Source organism: Hoplias malabaricus, chromosome 8 (genome assembly GCF_029633855.1).
Source record: "Hoplias malabaricus isolate fHopMal1 chromosome 8, fHopMal1.hap1, whole genome shotgun sequence".
NCBI lineage: Eukaryota > Metazoa > Chordata > Actinopteri > Characiformes > Erythrinidae > Hoplias > Hoplias malabaricus.
The window spans coordinates 31,249,024-31,269,840 of record NC_089807.1 but is presented as its reverse complement, the minus strand read 5'-3'; the positions used below and the strand labels follow the sequence as shown (position 1 = coordinate 31,269,840).

Below are 20,817 nucleotides of genomic sequence, written 5' to 3'. Positions count from 1 at the left end.
TAATGCATTTAATCAATTTTAGTGAAATTGCTGAACCTGTACAGTAGAAGGGCCTAGATCAGTGAGCTATAAACACAAATCTAGTTTAGCATCTATTTTTGTTTATGGTACTTGGTCTTTTCATCTCATGGGCAAGTGGTTTAACAAAGTTCTTCACCTATTTTTGTATGGCTTACCTGCACCGTATCATCAAGCTAGCACCGTAAAATGTTTCTTAAGATTTAGCAACTGGGGTGGCAATATTCTTTGTGTATGGGCACTGTTTAAAATGTTCAAGTTTATATTTGCCCACAATATTTTTTAAAGCAAAACAAAGTAACTTTATTTAAAAATTATTTCACAGAATTATGCTATGATGTTCATGCATTCATTCATTATCTGTAACCGCTTATCCAGTCCAGGGTCGCGGTGGGTCCAGAGCCTACCTGGAATCATTGGGCACAAGGCGGGAATACACCCTGGAGGGGGCTATGCTATGATGTTGCTATGTGTAATTTACATAAGCGATTGTTTAATTCATACATGAATACTCAGTTATACAATAATTCCATTTTCAGTGAATGAAGTATATTTTCAGATGTCAGATGAATGGGTGAGGAAGTACATTCCAGAAATTTTTGCAGAGATGACTAAAAGTCATTCACCTTTAAGGGAGATTGAGATAAAACACATGTGCTGTTTTTCTACATTGTGAATGGCATGACAATGTATTACAAGGCAAATTTGAATTTACAGGCAGACGTAAAACACGCACATGATTAGAAGCTGATGAATTTCATGTGAAGTCCATTTTCATGGACAATGACCTTTTTCAGTAAGACGAATAGGAAAATTACATGGTGAACTTAGGAAACACGAAAATTGGTTTCCTGAAGTGTATCTATCTGATGCCAAAATGTAGTACAATGCAACCCTGACTTTACACAACTGCTTCAAATGTCTGACTGAGAACTTCTCTTGTCTCAAATCTGCCAACCTACATTTTATTCAAATAGGTTTGTGACAGACACAGCTATTTAGTTCAGCATTAAAATATGAGACACCATTCACTGAGTAATAATTTTAGTGGTTTATATCAATCTGTTAACAAGAGTAAAACCAGATAAGGGGAGTTATTTCATTATTGTTTCTTCTGTTCTGAAACAGAATAGACCCAATCATAATTACCTATTTCATTTAATGCAACTGCATTGGTTATTTTCTCAGAACAGGTCTTCAATTAGCACAAGGTTTAATGAGGTAAATTTGTTAACTAATTTATACAAAGCAGGTGGCAGCTGATCAAACAATCTGGGCTGGATAATACAAAGACATGAATTATTTCAACACTTAATAAGGTGCAAACTGATAAGAAAATGACAAGTAATTTGGTTAAAATTCAGCAGCTCAAGATCCCACTTCAGCAGATCACTCAGCAATCAGAAGTATTAAGCTACAGGATCTGTGCCTCATATATATATATATATATATATATATATATATATATATATATATATATATATATATATATATACACACACACACACACACATATATACATATATATATATATATATATATATATATATATATATATATATATATATATTTCTTAAAAATGTAAGTCATAATAAAACGCCATCAAATTATGTTTTCTTTGAAATGCATTCTGTTGAAAAATAAATAATTTTTGTAATGTGATAGTGTGTGCTTTATAATATCTTTAGAAATGGCTTCTGATCAGATGTGTTTTGTGTGAGTATTTCTACCAAAAAAGCTTACTTAGGCTTAAAAGACTTTCTTAACACATTTAGTCCTAAGTCCACATACTCATTTTATTATATGAACCTATTTTAAGTATGAAACAGTTTAGGCGTTTCATACTTAAAACCACATGCAATTTGCAGTCAGTGAAGGCTCTGAGGTATGGGACAGATATAGCCAGTTTTCTTAGCAAACAATGGTAGACCCCAACACAAACCTAATGAAATGATTAGATGGCAAGCTAGTTTCAAAAATGCCTGAGAACGTTTCAAACATACCTACAACTAATATACACAGATGGGACATTTCTTGCCATTTAGTTGCTTGATACCAAGGATGGAGCTTTCAGTTCCCCAAATGGATTTTGCATTAGCCAAAAAGAGATATGGCTAAGAAATATACTACGTGGACAAAAGTACCATTGGGGCACCTATATATTGCACTTACCGGAGCATTTCTAACATCCTACCATAAATCCATAAGCATTCTACCCTTCCAACCCTGAAAAACATCCACAGAGGATTATCTTTCTTCCACCAAACTTTACAGATAATGTTGTCCTGGCATTCACCAAACTCAGGCTCATCCATCAAACTGCCAAATCCACAAAACATGTTTCCACTGATCCAAAGTCCGGTGGCTGCATGCTTTTCCCCCCTTCATTTGACGCATGGTCTTGTGCTAGGTGATACAAGGCTTGTATGCAGGTGCATGGCCATGGAAACACATGCCATGAAGTTTACGACACAGTTCCTGTGCTGATGTTAATGCCAGAGGAGATTCTGAACTCTAGAGTTACTGAGCCATCAGAACATTGGTGACTTTTATGAACTGTGCACATCAGCACTTCGGGGGACTGCTCGATAACTTTACAGGGTCAGCCATTTCAGTTGACTGTGTAATATCTAGAAAGAACAAAATTCACAAACTGACTAGGCTTGAGTAATAATGTAAATTTAGACACACAATTATCTTCTCCAAAATTACTGCGATAAACCATAACATCGTAGTAAATTTCATTAATTAAAGTTCCCCATTACAGGGCCTTTCACCTCTTTCAGTCAAGAGAGCATTTTATTGCAGGCTATGAAACTGATCTGCACACTAGCTGTGGTAACCACAGTTCATGCCACATATGAAAAACTTCTATATGAAATCAGCGTAGATTTTCAAATCAGTTTTGTGCGTCACACAGTACTGCAGCAGTAACATGTTGCATGAACACCAAATACAAGCTTGGGGTCTATTTTTAATTTATCTACTCATGTGCCAAAAAGGATTGAGGCCTCGTTTCATTTGAATATCTTCTGTTTAATTCCTGTTTCCTAAAACGCAATAATTCATTTGATTGTGTATTCCAATGTTTTGTAAAACACCAGGGTCAATTTCAATTAAATGAAATCAAACTAAACAAACAAATAAATACATTCACCTTTTCATAGTATACCTGGTGTAGTTATTTGCTGAACACGTGCCCACGCATACACACACACAGCGTGGCTTTGCTCGCTAACCTAGGGGCAGTGAGCACACATACCTGGAACAGTGGGCTGCCATCCCCTGGACACAACACTTGTGAGCAAAGGAGTGCCTTGCTCAAGGGCACCTCAGCCTTAGTTAAGGAGAGGGAGAAATGTTTCCTTGCCCCCACTCCCCACCCCCATCTCAATCAAAGATGAAGGTATTAAATTAAAAGGTTTTGATTATAGGTGCAAAAAATGATTTGTTTGTATTTGACTCAAAATCTTTTACTCAAAATATCTGCATTCAATATATAACAGAGAGTTTGTTACTATATCAGGACACTGCTCATCTCATGATGAGATAGCTGCCCATACCCAGCCCCACAGCACCACAAGGTCACTGTTGAACAGTAAGCAGGGAATCATGAGACCAAGGCTTCACCTCCAGGGCCAAATCAACTAATCAGCGCACTCGCTGCTCAGCTCAACAGATATTTGGAAGGGGTGATGGTAATACACAAATTACAAAATTAATAACTAAAGAAATGCTTCAAAAAGTACATTTACATCATAAAACTGGGACCTACATATTTCTTTAACTGCTACATTACAAATCCCCCAGAATCATGAAAACAAAACACATTCTAAACACATGACTAAAATCCAAAATAAACTGTGCCTTCAGATAGCACATGAAAAGCCACAAAACACACACACCCTTTCTTGCTATTACCCACTCTTGAAAAAAATTCCAAATTAATATTCACTGTGGGTTTACTTGCTACCCTGCAACCAAATAAATTTCTGCACTGAAAACTCTATGCTTTGCCTTTAGATTAATTCCTCAAAACATTGTAAACAAATTTAAACCAGAAGGTTTTCATAGCAGGGAGTTCAACAACGCTAAGAAAAACGTTAAGCTTTTTAAAATACAGAACATAAACTTATGTTTTGCACTCTCACAAATGCTTTGTTGCACTGCAATAATTTGTTTTACACTTGTAATAGAAAATGCTTTTTAATGTTAACTGAAATACATTCTTGTTTTCACTATTTTAGTCAGTGCTATTTTCTTTACACTCATTGTGTCTGTTTTACTTTGGTTTAACCTTGTTTTGCACTCTGACAAACATGGGTCCAGTGCTGTGATCGGAGAGAAACTGAAACAGAGGTTCCCTAAAATGCCAGCTATCTACGCAAGACCCATTTTTACAGACTTACAAAAAATAAAAATAAAAACTGACTGGGTTGTTTCATTTTACAATTTGTGGGTTGTTAGGTGCTCCAGATTCCCAAATATGTGCGCTAATGCACCAAAAAAAGGATTTTTTCGTAGTATGTCACCTTTAATCCAACTTCAGTTTCTCAATGTGTTGCTGTACAGTTTTGGGAACTTAAATTAATTGCATTAATGTCCGGCTGCAGTGGAGACAGCAGCAGCGGTGCTAACTCTCTTTCTAAATCAAATCACACTTCTCATATAAATAAATAAAATGACATTAAATAACAAAAGCACATAATGCTTTTTTCTTTTGTATCTTGTACCCCTTCACATGATAAATGCAAATATCTACATTTTCTACATTGGCCATCCAACACTATACCACAGAGAATGTCTCTAGGTCATACTTTGCACAAAAGCAGGAAATGGAGAACTCAAGGCTTCCTGTGTTTGTTTGCCATGTGGACTTCCAGAATTGGTGCCAGACAGCTAACAGCATGCACCGGTGAGACTGCATAACCACAGCTGAGGTTGCATCTGTTAAGTAGGACTCTCTGGATGCTGTGTGTGAGAAATAATTTTCCATTAACAATTCTTTATTCACCCTGAAAATCATGAATTTTCACATTGTCATGTGCCATAGCTTTAGACCCTGACAGCAAATCTTTTTCTCAGTAAACAATTCAGTTATATCACTTGGCATGTTCTGTTGAAATATTATGATTGATAATTATAGTATCATAGATATTATAGTTATTAAATCATAGTTATAATATCATGATATCATAGATCGCATAGTTTTCAGGGCAGAAATTTATTTGGTTGCAGGGTAGCAAGTAAACCCACACCATTTGATAATTCATCTAAGTACAAAGAATTCTGTTCAATGGTCATATGCAGTACAGACATGAACTGTTTTGAACCAGACATGGTCTGTGGTATATCTCACCATCTAATGTTGAAGGGGACAAGGTGTGTGTGTATAAATAAAACTTGTTCCAACCCTAATCATAACCTACAATTAGGATCAGGTTAGGTTATAATTATAACCTCTTCAACAAAAAAACTGTTTATCAGTGTGCAGAAACGCCAAATGCATTTCTAATTGAGAGCAGTAATATTATTATTTCCAACAAAAACCTAGAAACATACTTATGTTGCAGAGCTTTAAAATGGTTATATTGTAGACTTTGTGCCCCATCACTACAACCGACATTTCTCTTTAAACCACTCCGGACGATACGATATTATGAAAACCATAACAAAATATAAATGTCCAAGAATTAGTGTTTATTTTTAACACCAAATAGGACTAGGCTGCATTATCTAACTGTAATTATCAACTGTATGTTTAAGAAATAGTGATGGCCCAATCAGATTTTTGCCCCCAATTTGAGTCTTTTAATATTGAGTATCTGCCCATACTGAATTCTTATCTGAATTTCCTAGGTAGTACTGTTACACAGTGCATACTTCAAGTACACTCAGCCCTGTGTATCTGCTTGACACCGAATCTCGCATTAAGAAGCGAACTGCCTGCATTCAAGCTGCTTCTTTATATATATATATATATATATATATATATATATATATATATATATATATATATAAAACGAATAAACAAATGGTGTCTTCACAAACAGTTCATATAAATATTTTAATATTAGTTTTAATCTTATATGAAATTATCTAATGTGATTTTTATGCATTAAGAATTACTTTGATTCTAAAAGTCAGTCAGTTTTTTTGTCATCACAGATGTGTTGAGGGATTAAATGTAATGTAGTTGTAAATTAAATGTAGTTTCTTTAAGACATGGTGCTAAAATAAGATTTTATTAATTTAAGCATTGACCTGTTTCTCTCAGCGCCACAAAACCTACCCTGTAGGCAGGACAGTGACTTCACTGGCTACAGCACTAAATGATGGGCAGCTAAGTCTGGCTGCTGATTGGCTAAAAAAATTGATGACCAATGAGATCTGCCCCTCCTTCTGGCTGAGGGAGAGCAGCGTATCTTAAACAATTCATGGTTTTAATAGCACTATTATTTAGAAATAAATCTTCACCACTGGTTTAATTTTTGTCCTTTGTTGTATGTGTTGAGAACTGTTCCAGCGGCTTACACAAACAATGGAACAACGTGCATGCTCATGCATAGGTGGGTGCGCGCGAGAGAAAAACAGAGAGCCTAATGGGACATTTGTGCACTGTTTTAAATATGGAAACCTGCATATCCTCTGCATACTTGATATAATGAATATGGATTTTCTAAATCATGTAGAAAATATTATGGAATGTATGCATAATTGCGATATATCCCCCAGCTGTAGCTTGAGCTCAAGTCACGTTCACGCGCCTGTGTTAGAAGATTGTGCTTACGTCACAATATTGCGATATGGCAAAAGTATTGTCAAATAAAAAAAATAAAAAAAACATACCGGTATTATCGTGAACTATATTATAATCGCCCACCCCTACTGAGCACCGAATCAGACATAAAACCTCCGCAATCAAACAATTTAATTACAAAACCCAGTCAAAACCAAAGGCAGTTAAAGTCCATCATATTCACGGAACTATTTATTCTGGAAGAATTTAAATGCCAGGCAGCTTTTAGAACACTACAGTACTGAAAACTCAAAAATAAATATAAACCTTAGATGTCCCAGGTTTCTCGAATTATAAACCAAAACGAGAATGAATTAAATACACCACAATTAACTTTGTTAATTCATAATTACTGAAATGTTGTTTTAGGGAATGCCATAGGACACAATATGTCACTTGATGACAAATCATGTGTAGAAAATTACTTTTTACATCAAGGCAACAGCATAACCATTGTATTGTACAATGCATGTTATATTTATCCAATGTCTGTAAACTAAGGATGTTTTTGACACATCAGTATGAAAAGAGTTAAAGCTAATAAAACTACAATATTTTGCAAACACCAAATTCTACAAAAAACAATGGCATTGAGAGAAGAATTAATTCTTTTTTATTTTAAATTAAAAAAAAACCCACACCAGCAGCTTTGAATACAATGCTTATCAACATAAGTGTTTTGGCCTTTGAGTTAATGTCTTTAAGTTCTTATGCAATAAACAATTTGTGAATATCTGTGCCACAATGCTGTTACTGTACTACAAACACATCCATTCAATATTTTCTCAACAGCACAACAGAGAGTCCATGACAACTGTTTCTGTATGTCACTCAGCAGGGAGTCTAAATTATCCACGTGGAGTGTTATGATGAGCTTTCAGTGTCCTACTTATTGCAGACACTTGCACTACTGATCCAATTACTGCCAGCAAGTTGTCATGGGCTCCCTATCACTTTCTCTCTCTTTGCCTAGCTAGACATAGAAGGGAAGCAGTCACGCATCACAGTACAACATGACACCAAAATTAAAATGATAATGTTTGTCAAAAGTGTCTTGTTTTTTTAAAATCAAACAACAATTCCAAACAAATTCATAAAAAAAATAAAAAATACCTTTTAATACTTCAGGGTCATGATTTTCTTATATATCACAGAAAATAAATTAACCAGTTAACCTTTTATTACTATATACTTTTTATGTACAACACGTTACCAGAAAAAAACAGTGTATGTATGGTGTCATATCAATGTCAAAAGTAGAGGGTGCAAAAACACCAGGTGAAAAAAAAATATATAAACCTGCAAGTTTGAACATTTTGCATGTATAAATCTCCCTCTCACAAGCGCAAGTGTGAGGAATTGGGTGTGCACTAATCATAATCCTCTTTCAAACTGACTTTTTTCACCAATTCTTGAAGCGTTTTTACCCTCTCAATTTTAAAGTGTCCCCTTGTGCAACTACCTCACTTCTCTCTGGCTCTTTCTGCCCTAGAGAGGATTTTCAGAGTTTGCATTTTAAAATGGAAGGTTTTGGGGGGGAATCAGGACAATTTCTCTCAGTGAATGCTATTGGCTGATGTCACCTGGTTCTGTGACTGTCTGTTTCATACCCTACATGAATGGTATATGTACATGTACATGTACAGGGAGAGCAGGCAAAATAGAAATTAAACACCGAAGCAGTTGAATCCCAAACTAATTGATTCTTTGGCATCTGAAAATAGGGATTTGCTCTTGACAAATGATTCAGAGAGTTAAACCCCAGAGGTGACTCTAACGCCTTCCTAGAGTGAACATCATTTCCTTATGTATATCACATATCACTATGATCTGGACCCACTGTAAACAGTGAATTAAATGACCATATGAGGGAAAAGAGCTTGGCGTGTGAGGGAAACTTTAAAATCAAGGGTAAAATCCATTTGTGAATAAATAAAAAAACTAAAGACAGTTTGAGAGCAAGATTTATGATCAGTGTGCACTCAATTCCTGTCTTTATGCTTGCAAGAGGGATATTTACATACTCAAAATGCTAAAGCTTTAAGGTATATATTATCCATCTAATGTTTTCGAGCCCTCTACTTTTGACACTGACATTATGCCATATCAGTGTTTTCCTGACAATTTTGAGTTACAAATTAAAAAAGCTTAATGATCAGTTTACTAGACAATAATTAAGTTAAGACGAGTGGAACATCCATGCTGTCCATTATTACTGGCTAACTAGGATTCTTACTGATCCAGTTAAGATCTGTCTGATATATTAAAAAGTACTGTAGTAACAAATTTAAAAGGGGCAATAAGCAATTTTATTCTAGTTTCTAGCTAGTAAAAACTAAACTGTAATATTTGAAAACATTCATTAAAATGACATTTATTTTAGCAATGTTATGTATACAAGTATACATTATGTGCCCAGCCAGAGTGCTTGTTTGTGATATTGTGGTTTGCCCACTTGACTGCTGGAGGTCACATGTCTTGAATTTTGCCAAACACACTAGTACATCAGTTGGGAGTCAGTAAATGCAACTTCTGGTGGCTAGGAAAGTGAACTATTATAACAAAAACAGGCACTATGGTGAAACTGACTTATGCACCTTTCACATTCACAGTGGAGGGAAAAAAAAAAAAAAAACATCACTGTACCTTTGAGGGCTGGGAGTTTCTGTAGCTCACGGTTTTTGCTGAGGTTAAAGCGTGATGAACTCTGTCTGCGCTCCTTCTTCACAATCTGTGGACCACCTGAATACTTGATTTTGTTGAGTTGTGTTGGAGGTGGAGTGCTGTTGCTAGGACGCTTGCTGGCAGTCTGCTGTTGCTGTGCCTAAAAATAAATAATTAAAAAGTTCAGAAATATAGTTCTAAAATTACTTTAAAAATTGTATCCTCCAAGAAAGAGTTTTGCAATTTAATATGACCAACATAACAGCAAATGTTTACAAATGCTAAACCTATAAACTGTATCACTGAAGCTGATGTTGTCTAAAACATTAACTGACAGCATTCTGTAAATATTGGATTTGCAATAATATTGTTTCAAAATTCATTTGCATTGCTAGGGCTGTGGACAATGAGATTTTTAAATATAAAAAATATATTATGTTTGCTTTTTTTATGCATATGTTTTGACACACCGATTTTGAATTGTTTGGGCTAACCGATAATTAGCACCTTGGAGGTAGTAGTCAATACTGATATTAATAACCGATAATTTAATATTTTTGTAATTAAAGAAATTCACATTGGTTTAAAGCTAAACAAATTATTTTCATCCTAGGGTGTCATAGGACAAGCCTTTTCTTCAGTATTTGTATATTTCTGTACTTTTTAATTTGGTCTTTCAAGTATTTTAGTTCATTTAAATTTTCAAAGATTTACTGCTGGTTCCACATTGAACTGTTTCTAGAGGGGTGCAAATTAGTGCAGCACCAGGTTTATTTTGGAGAGCGAGGGAGAGGGCGGCATAAAGCAGCTCTGAGCAAGTGAGGGAGAGAGAGAGTGTTTGTAATCCTTTATCATTGTGTTTAAGACGCTTAATTAGTATATCTATTTTCATGTGTTTTATATAAGAAGAGCTCCTGCACTGTGGTAGTTGAGAGCATCTTTCTGTCGTTTGACCTGCTTTGTGTGTGCGGTTATTTATTTATTTTTTTACACTGCTATCTGTGTGTGTTTGTGTACTGCACGTCATTGATATTATAATTTAGTTTTCACCACGGAGAATTTAATCCCAGAAACTGTTCTCTGCAAAAACATCCACACACCAGACATAGTTGTGTATTTACAGGCGTCAGTGCATATGCACAAGCACGAAAAAAATGCGTCAAGTTATCAGTTGTAATATTCGCTAAAAATTTTAATATTGAACCAATAATAAAAACAAAACAAAAATCCACATATCTGTGAATAATATATCGGCTCTGTTAAAAAATGAGGACGCCACGTTAAGGAGTCATCACCAGGGGCCCAAGTTTTGAGAGGAAAAGATTTCCTAACAGTAGAAATTATCCATGCATGCAAAATAAATACTAATGACAAAATGAATGTTAAATAATGATTCTCACAAATTATCTAATAATTTAAAAAAAAACACAAGATGAATCGGCACATTTCAGAGGGAGAGGGAAAAAAACAACACTGAAGTACTATCAGAAAACTAATATATTTTCCAGCTCTGACTGTCTAAGATGAGTTGTCAAGTAAGCTGTTTTTAAATATGTGTGTAAAAAGTTCCATGGTAAATGTAAGCTTACATCTGTCAAACTCATGTAAGGACCTGCCTGTGGTATGGAACTGCTGGCCACAGTCGCTGGGTTTGCATGGCTGGGTTGGACTGAAAATAGACCTAATCAATAAGCTTCACCCTGTGCAATATCAACCTCTCTGCTCAGTTTGCTGTCACTAATACCAGCTACATTCCATCTTTAATAACACATCTGAGAACCCTGAAGTTACTGAAACATGCCACAATAGTGTAAACACATGTAAAAATACATTTCTACATACATTACAAATATAACACGAATGAAAAAACATGTCCAAATTCAGGTTACTGTGCTTTTCTGTTCCATTTATGAATATTTGACACAATAACAGTGAAAGATTGAATAGACTGATAGTGAAGTCTCTAAGAAAGATAAATTGAATTTTATAACCAAAATCTAATAGTAAAACACATAAGTATGACATAAATTCACTAAATTGACCAGGAATTAACTAAAAGATGATATTATCATAAATTATGTAAAAGGATATTGTAACAGTATATCATGGGGTTTGTCTGTAACACTGAAAAACTGTCATAAATGGCCTGCGAACAGCCATTGTATTGTAGTTTTCTTCAGAACATTGGTCTGCAAAACAATACTAAGCTGAGTGGGCACCAGTCCATTATGACATTATCTTATTTTATTAAGTCAGTTTTATCCACCCTGTTCATTGTTAACCAGCTTATTATAACAAATGCTGACATTTTAAACATTATTTTTAAATAGCCTTTGAATAAATTACTTCTGGTGGTCCTTGTTGTCTGAGCAAAACTAAATATCACACCTTAAATATTTTTAAGTATAAAGCAGTCATATTTCTGCGACAGAGCCCACCACAAACACAAGTGCAAGCTTTGTTTGTTGGCAATATAATAATTATATATTTGAGGTACAACACAACAGAAATCCATTAGTGACAACCTCAATCTGTTAAATCACATAGACTTCACATTTTAATATACTTTAGAACAGCAAATATTCTTCCGAGATCTATTAGTTCTAACTCATTTAAAAAAACCTAAGATGAGAAACCACATATGAGAAATATTTTACCCCATACAGATCTTGGTTAGTAGTTCATATAAAATGAAAAACAAATGCAAAATAAATCCTACACAGCCAAGCAAAATGTAAAAGATCACAAATGTTAAAAACAATTGTACTATATAGTAGATACAACATCAAATACAGATAGGTTTATATGTATGTCTATGTACACACACCCACATATATATATATATATATATATATATATATATATATATATATATATATATATATGCACACACACATGCGCATTTTCTACTTTAATATTAGGATGGAAATATATATTTCATTAGCAGGAAACTGAAGTCACAGCCTTCCTCTACAGGCTTTCAGCTAGAAAGCCTGTTCTCACTCAGATCAGCTGCTCCAGTTAGCCGCTCCCTTCCTGATTAAACATGCTGTTGTCTGGTTCATGCATAAGTACTCTAATGGTCCTCTGTGCGCTATATGAAGTTATAGATTCTGCAGGCAACCTGCTTGATCAGTATTAAGCAGTGTTTTTTTTTCTTCCCATTTCAAACCATAATGAAGCACTAATTAAAAAAGAAATCAAATGATGACAATGCACTGGTAAATCCATGTTTTACAACTGCCATCTAAATCTTGGTTCACAATGATTCTGATTTGTACATTTCTCTGTTATTCACAACATGCGTGTTTCTCAGAATAATAAATGAATATGTTAATCCATACTGCTCAACTATACCAGCACATAGCCTATATTTCTGCATATAATTAACAATAATCTGTGCTTTGAAAAGCAGTAATGTATTTTCTATTTAAGACATATAAACTGCATTTGAAATCTTCCATTTACCTCATCTGAATTTTCAGTTCCCGAGTCTTTCCCACTGCTGACATTACTGTTTTTGGTGCTGCTTTTTGCAGATTTCGGCAATTCCTGGAAAAACCAAACGCACATCACAGTTAACACATTGTTCAGCGAATGGCACAACTAGTGAAAGCAGTGAGATGACACATCACCCTCATCAGGTATTTCACACTGCGCACAGACCACACTAACTCTACCTGACCAGAGACCGAAAGAGGACCTGCATCGTGTAAACAGAATTAATGGACAACCGTCCGGTAATAACTGAGATGATTGAGATTACTGAGATTATTCCAGACAACACTGGCACCAAGTAAAGCTCTTCTGTGCTGCAACTGACGTCTACACACTCGTCATCTGTACATGAGCTTTACGGCTAGGAGCAAACTTCAAAATGAAGCTGTTAATCGCCGGGAAACGTAGCTTTGCCGCATGTATTATTTTACCCCCAGGAACGCAGCATTTCGAGCGATTAAACCTGCGACTATGTGTACTTCCATAGTAACTATCGATGCAGGAGTCTTATTAAAGTAAAAAACGTAAAGGGTCCCCACGAAACGGGGTGGGTTCTTACTCGATCTCGGCGTTCCACCTTAAATAGTGAGGCGCCCGACATTACTGCTGCACTTAAGGTGGACCCTGAGTCTGTTAGCTTTATGCACTGTCAGTGTCAACTGCATCAATGTGTCAGAGCTGCAACAATAAAGCTCTGAACGTGTCTGTGCTAAAACTCTGTTAAAGCAGGAGGACCCCGGTAACCGAGCCAGTCCCGTCGCTACATAAACCTGCACACAGAGAAACGTTTACATCAATAACAGCGTCACGACCCAGGTTTACAAAAATCTCATGCAAGACGGAATTAAAAACATTAACATTAAGTCATACGGAAAAATTGAATTAGAAGACTAACAAACTGTGTGGAAACGGCGATACCAGTGTATTATTCTGACGCTCCGTTTAACCGTTCAGTAACGGTCTCAGTACTCACTTGTATTAATGAGAGCCGCAGGTTAGCTAACGGCTAACACCGCTGCTGGCTTCAGCCTAGGCTAGCGACACAAGCTACCGAGGCCTTCTGTAGGTACATGTCAATAAAATCCATACCTCATTAGAGTCAAACTAAGCAGAGAAACCAAAAGCCCGTGTCGTTAACGCGATAAATACTTTACCTTTTCTTTCTTAGTTTTATTAGGCATTTTGCAAAGCTTCTTCCGTTGTTTTCACGGTGACTCCGTGACAGACTGCAGCTCTCAGCTCTCTCCCTACCTCTCCCAGTCTTACCCTACCTCTATCTCTCTCTCTCTCTCTCCCTCTCAGTCAGTCTCTCTCAAAATCTCACACTCCCTTTCCATTGGTCCGTGTAGTTAGACGCGCCTAGAGACAAGCAGCAGGATTTTACTATTGGGCCGTATGTGTGTGTGCGTGTGCACGCGCGTTTGTGTTTCCCGGCGGCGAGGGAGGGATATCAGTCCGCCGTTTCCAAAAGTGTGCAATAAATAATGCGTTTATTTTGACAATAAGTACTGCTAGAATTTTCACTAATTTGAAGCACTGTGAAATGCGAGTCTTAAAGTAATAATAATAATAATAATACATTTTATTCCATAGGCAGAGAAAGAAAGAAAGAAACAAAATAAATAATAAATAAACACGAGTAGACAACATTAAAACAGGTTAAAATAAGACAACGCAAAATTATATTATTACACCACATATTATTAAAATGAAAGCGGTATTGCTCTGTAATAAAACAATATACCAGCCCGCATGAACACAATATTCCACTGTCAAAATAACACATATACATACATACATACATACATATGTATATATATATATATACAAATGCAGAGCGCCCCCTGTGGTCCATGTCTGCTATTCGGAGGCACCTCCAAAGTGTGAGGTACAACGTAACATTAATCATAACCTCCCACTTTGAAGAAGAAGAAGAAGAGACAATACTTTATTGATCCCCTTAGGGAAATTGCTTCCCTTCATTTGACCCATCCCTGGCAGTGAAATAACAAACACACAATAATGCGCATACAAATTATAGGGGCAGTGAACACGCCTACTTATTGTGTATGTCCCTCCCACATGCTGGTATCCGGCTTTCAGAGATATATACTTGTCACATTCTGCAAATCAGTCAAACAATTTTACTGTCCCCGAAGCCGCCCACTCATGCCACGCTAATATGGGTGGCAAGCTAAGGAGTATTTTGGCAACGTTTTGGATTGTCTTGTTTCATTGTCCCTCTCATTTTTGAACATTTTCATAGTTTACCTATGGGTGAAGTTAGATGAAACAGAAGGGTGCAGTTACTTTTTAATTGCAATGTAAATTACATATTTCTTAAATGAGTGAAAAAAATATTTTGTTTCTGTTCATAAAATTAGAATTCAATGTATCTATTCACCAATATATAAGTAAAACTATTTCTCCTTTCCCACCTCTGCCACTGGTGGCATTGCTTGTTAAAGAATAATAAAAAAAAAGGCATAAAGAAGCTAGGACAAATGATGTGTTCTAAATTTACTTGTTTAACCTTCCCTATAAAGCATTTGCTGCATATTTAACCGATTAAGGGAACACAAAAAGACTTTTCTTCAGACACTTATTCTAGCATACATTGTACTCTACATTTTTTGATGCATTATATTTTATAGTGAACTATATAGGGAGTGAAATGTACTGTTGAGATTTCAAACAACACAACACTGACACACTATAAACTGCATTTCGGAAAGAACTAAGGTCCTTAAGGTATGAGCACATTTTTAAAAAGCATGGGACAAGATAGGTCTAATAAAAGTTAAGACAATTAACCACAATCCACAGTGTTCCAATGAAATTCCCCACATAATCTGATAAGAAAAATGTTTGAAAGTGGCCCTGCTAACGAACAGTTAGATTAGCTGCAACTACATAAAAGGCCACATTCTCAAGTGCTTTTATGAACTGAACGCAATCTATTCATGTGATTCAGATGACATTAGACGACAGTAAATTAATGCATACAAATGTGAAACTGATGGTATTTTGCACATCAAACATAGATTTTTTAGAACTTCCACCAGCAACAAAAACTCACTGACCATACATCTTGGTTTTTGGCATGGACATAGCAATAATCAACATATTGTCTCATCTCATCTCATTTGCTGGATCCTTTTCAGAGTCACAGTGACACACCAAGGCAAGCAAACAAACCCAAATGTCTCTGACCTGCAAAATAATATATATTCTATATAACCTAGCCAAGGCTTTCTGTGGTACCAAATAAGGGAGAAGCTTCAAATGTAGGTTTTACATTTTTTGCTAGCCTGTTTTGTGATTATAAAGTCAGGTGTATCCGTACCGAGCTCTTTCACCTGTAGTTTCTCTTCCAATATCTGTTTGAGAACCTTGGTGGAGATCTACAGGTGAAAGAGCTCGGCACGGATGCACCTGACTTTATAATCACAAAACAGGCTAGCAAAAAGCCTGTTCCCATGCTGTTGGGATCCTGTGCCTTTAAGTAGTCACCTTCATCATCACCAATAATGATCATGTGTTCATGCTTTACTACTTACTGCCTCTGCTTTTGGTGATAAACAAAAAGTGTCTTTTAGGCATCAGATTCAAAGATGCTGATTGGCAGATGTTGCTATATTTCAGAAAACACTGATGCCAAGGCAGCACGGTAATGTCAACAGGTAGCGTCGCTGTAACACAGCTCCAGTTTCCTGGGGTTGTTGGTTTGAGACCCGGTCTGAGTGAGGATTTTGTTGTGTTCTCCCTGTTGGCTTCCTCGGGGTTGCACATCAAACATAAAGATGACAAACAATTCCAGATGTTCTCCCACGGCCCAAAAAGACTTTGGTAAGTGGATTGGCTACTCAAAATTGTCCATAAGTATGAATGTGTGTTGCCCTGCGATGGACTGACGCCCCCTACATGGTGTGTTCCTGCCTTGTGCCCAATGATTCAGGGTAGGCTCTGGACCCACCACGACCCTGAACTGGATAAGCAGTTTCAGACAATGAATGAATAAATGGTTGTAGGCCTTCTCCATATACACTCAAAGAAAAAGTGGAATTTAGTCACCAGCTTCAATGCCCTCTCAATTATCTGTGAGAGGGTAAAGAGCTGGTCTGCTGTTTGATGGCTAGAATGGAATCCATTGTTCCTTCTGAATCAGAGGTTTGATAAATGGATGCATCCTCCTTTCCATTACTCTAGTATACACTTTCCCAGAATAGGCTTAGAACCTTGATGCCTTGATAATTGGTAAAAACAATAAAAAAAAATAAAAAAAAATAGGGAATACCACCCAAATTTGCCAATCCATGGACACTGTTCAAGATGTTTGTGCAATATTGCAAAGCCATTGAAGAGCCAATGAAGAGCTTCTGAAGTACCTAAGCATTCTCTGCCAAAGAAATGGAGCCTGACAATACCCTCAGTTGAGTTCAGAGTTTCACCATCCTTCCTGAGCACAGCTTGGACAGTGTCCTCCCTTCCCCTCCGTATCTTTCAGAATGTTTTGCAAAACCTCTTTGAGGCTGCCCAGAAATAATTCTCCATGGCCTCTTGAAACTTCTCCCAAGCATTAGACTTGGGTCCTGCCATTGCCAAATCTTCAACTTTACTTGCCTGCCAGTACCCATCTGCTGAATCAGGGGTTTTATTGTGCCAGTGAACCTTGAAAATTTTCATTTGTTCATTTGATGCCTGAGCTCTGGTGTCCACTATCAGGTTTTCTGGCTACTATCCTAACAGGCACCAAGTTTTTGACCACAAATACAGGTACTGGTCATAAAGTTAGAATATACTTATATGTGAAACTTGTATATTATATTCATTCATTACACACAGACTGATATATTTCAAGTGTTTTTGATCATTATAACTGACAACTAATGAAAACCACAAATTCAGTATCTCAGAAAATTAGAATATTGTGAAAAGGTTCGATATTGAAGACACCTGGTGCCACACCCTAATCAGCTAATTGACTCCATCCATTATCTGTAACCGCTTATCCAATTTAGGGTCGCGGGGGGTCCAGAGCCTACCTGGAATCATCGGGCGCAAGGCGGGAATACACCCTGGAGGGGACGCCAGTCCTTCACAGGGCAACACAGACACACACACATTCACTCACACACTCACACCTACGGACACTTTCGAGTCGCCAATCCACCTGCAACGTGTGTTTTTGGACTGTGGGAGGAAACCGGAGCACCCGGAGGAAACCCACGCAGACACGGGGAGAACAAACCAACTCCTCACAGACAGTCACCCGGAGCGGGAATCGAACCCACAACCTCCAGGTCCCTGGAGCTGTGTGACTGCGACACTACCTGCTGCGCCACCGTGCCGCCAAAACTCTAAATTTTGCATTTCCTTTGGAAATCAAGGTCCCAGAGTCTGGAGGAAGAGAGGAGAGGTACAGAATACACGTTGCTTGAGGTCCAGTGTAAAGTTATGGTTTGGGGTGCCATGTCATCTGCTGGTGATGGTCCACTGTGTTTTCTGAGGTCCAAGGTCAACACAGCCATCTACCAGGAAGTTTTAGAACACTTCATGCTTCCTGCTGCTGACCAACTTTATGGAGCTGCAGATTTCATTTTCCAACAGGACTTGGCATCTGCACACAGTGCCAAAGCTACCAGTGTCTGGTTAAAGGACCATGGTATCCCTGTTCCTAATTGGCCAGCAAACTCGCCTGACCTTAACCCCATAGAAAATCTATGGGGTATTGTGAAGAGGAAGATGCAATACGCCAGACCCAACAATGCAGAAGAGCTGAGGGACACTATCAGAGCAACCTGGGCTCTCATAACACCTGAGCACTGCCACAGACTGATCGACTCCATGCCACACCGCATTGCTGCAGTAATTCAGGCAAAAGGAGCCCCAACTAAGTATTGAGTGTTGTACATGCTCATACTTTTCAGTTGGCCAGCATTTCGAAAGATTCCCTTTTTTTTTTTTTTTTTTTGTATTGGTCTTAAGTAACATTCTTATTTTCTGAGATATTGGATTTGGGGTTTTCATTAGTTGTCAGTAATAATCATCAAATTAAAAGAAATTAACACTTGAAATATATCAGTCTTTGTGTAATGAATGAGTATAATATACAAATTTCACTTTTTTAATGGAATTACTGAAATAAATCAATTTTTCATGATATTCTAATTTTATGACCAGCACCTGTATGCTGCTGCTTCCACAATGGAGGTCTGGAACATGGGGTGGTTTGTTGTGCATTTTCATGTTGTTGTCTTTTTGTGACTAAACATTGAACCATGCAATCAATTCAGTATAGTTTTATCATTCCTCATTGCAAAATACAGGCTTAGCTGCAATTTTTATCAGCCACCAATTCAGTATTGGTTTATACCTCTTATAAAGGACACAGTAAAATTCTGTATCATCGAAAAAATCATCAAATGGTGATCAGTTGACAGCTCAGCCATTTTTTACTGGACTGTCCAACACATTATCTCAGGTTAAGTCATTCAGGTTTGTAATTGAACTGCTCTAAATTCTCTGGTACAAAGTACAATTATGAGTAACCTTACGCTCATAGTGTTTATCCAATAACATCTGACCACTTGGGTTGACATCAGGCTGGGCACCTGGGATGTTTCCAGAAAACACTCTCCCTGAATTGCTGTTGGGAAGTTCTTCCCTATGAGATTTCTTCTTTGAGCACTTAAGTTGCAATGAGGCAATCATCATTTATTTGGACAAACTGTAACTCTTTGGCCATCAGCCGGGACTTGTGAGCATTCCCACACATGCCGGGCGCCTTTCTCTGTGTGCAACACTTTAGTTGGAGAGAGAATGTCTTAGTTTCAGAGCCCTTGCATTGTGTACAGAAGAACCCAATTAGAGCTAGTATACATAGTCTCTCAAATTACAGCTCTACCCATGAGGTAAAGATCTAAGTGCCAAGAGCCAATTTTCAGTGGCAATTCCCATGCCATCAGATGCTCTTTGACCCCTGCCCTGTACTTGATGGGCATTACACTGCACCATTTATCTTGATCATACATATGTTGCTTTTTAAACATGAGCCCTGATGGGATACATAGCCTGCCAGGTGCTCATTACCAGATGTATTTGTCTAAGAATGTGGTTTTATTTGGATTGTGATTAGCTGGATCTTCACTTGAGACATGTTTGTCATGGAACAAGCCCTTTCTGCTATGACCCAAAAAATGACTAGTCACAATCCCCCATTCTGCTTTGGGACAGACCTCAATGTGGCAAGCCATACACATAAATGTATACTGTATACATATACTAAAGAATTAGAATCAGGGAACTAAATCTTTCATACCTTCTTGATGTTAACTCATACAATTCACTGTTTAAATATTGGTGTGTCAGGGTTAGCTAGTTTTCAAACTTGACCCCTTGAATTACTGTCTGTTGTTCATTCTTGGACAATGTTACAAAAGCATGCTCTTCCAAATGGGCCTAAAGACTCAGGACATGATTTGGAACAAGGCCTTTAACATGACCACCGTTTAGAAAGATGTGGGTTATGGTAATTAAGACTTAAAGTCATCTTCATTGTTGCACCTAATGATTCTGAGCAGCATCAAGACCCAGTTACCCTAATCATGTGCTCAAAAAGCAGAACAAATAAAATATAGCATACAGCTATATCTGGTCCATAAGAACACATTATTTTTAGCTTCCCTAATCCACAAGCGTGTGTTGTAGCATAACTGAAACTATTTGAACACATTTTGAATTTGGGTTCTACTTGCTATTAGCTTGTTTCATATTAAAGTAGCACCATCTAGAGGTACAAGGTAGCTCTACCCTTCTGCTGTTTCATGTCAATGGCC

General features: G+C 37.0%; 1 protein-coding gene across 1 annotated transcript in view; it reads right to left on the bottom strand.

Moving 5' to 3' along the window:
• ppp2r5d (protein phosphatase 2, regulatory subunit B', delta) overlaps positions 1–14,319 on the bottom strand; it is a 35,763-nt gene extending 21,444 nt beyond the window's left edge. The window contains exons 1-3 of the mRNA XM_066679803.1: positions 14,134–14,319; positions 12,950–13,033; positions 9,464–9,641 (exon numbers count right to left, since the gene is read on the bottom strand). Coding sequence (XP_066535900.1) covers positions 9,464–9,641; positions 12,950–13,033; positions 14,134–14,160 — 289 coding nt within the window. The 5' untranslated portion in view covers positions 14,161–14,319. The remainder of the gene's footprint in view (positions 1–9,463; positions 9,642–12,949; positions 13,034–14,133) is intronic.
• Positions 14,320–20,817: the final 6,498 nt, after the last annotated feature.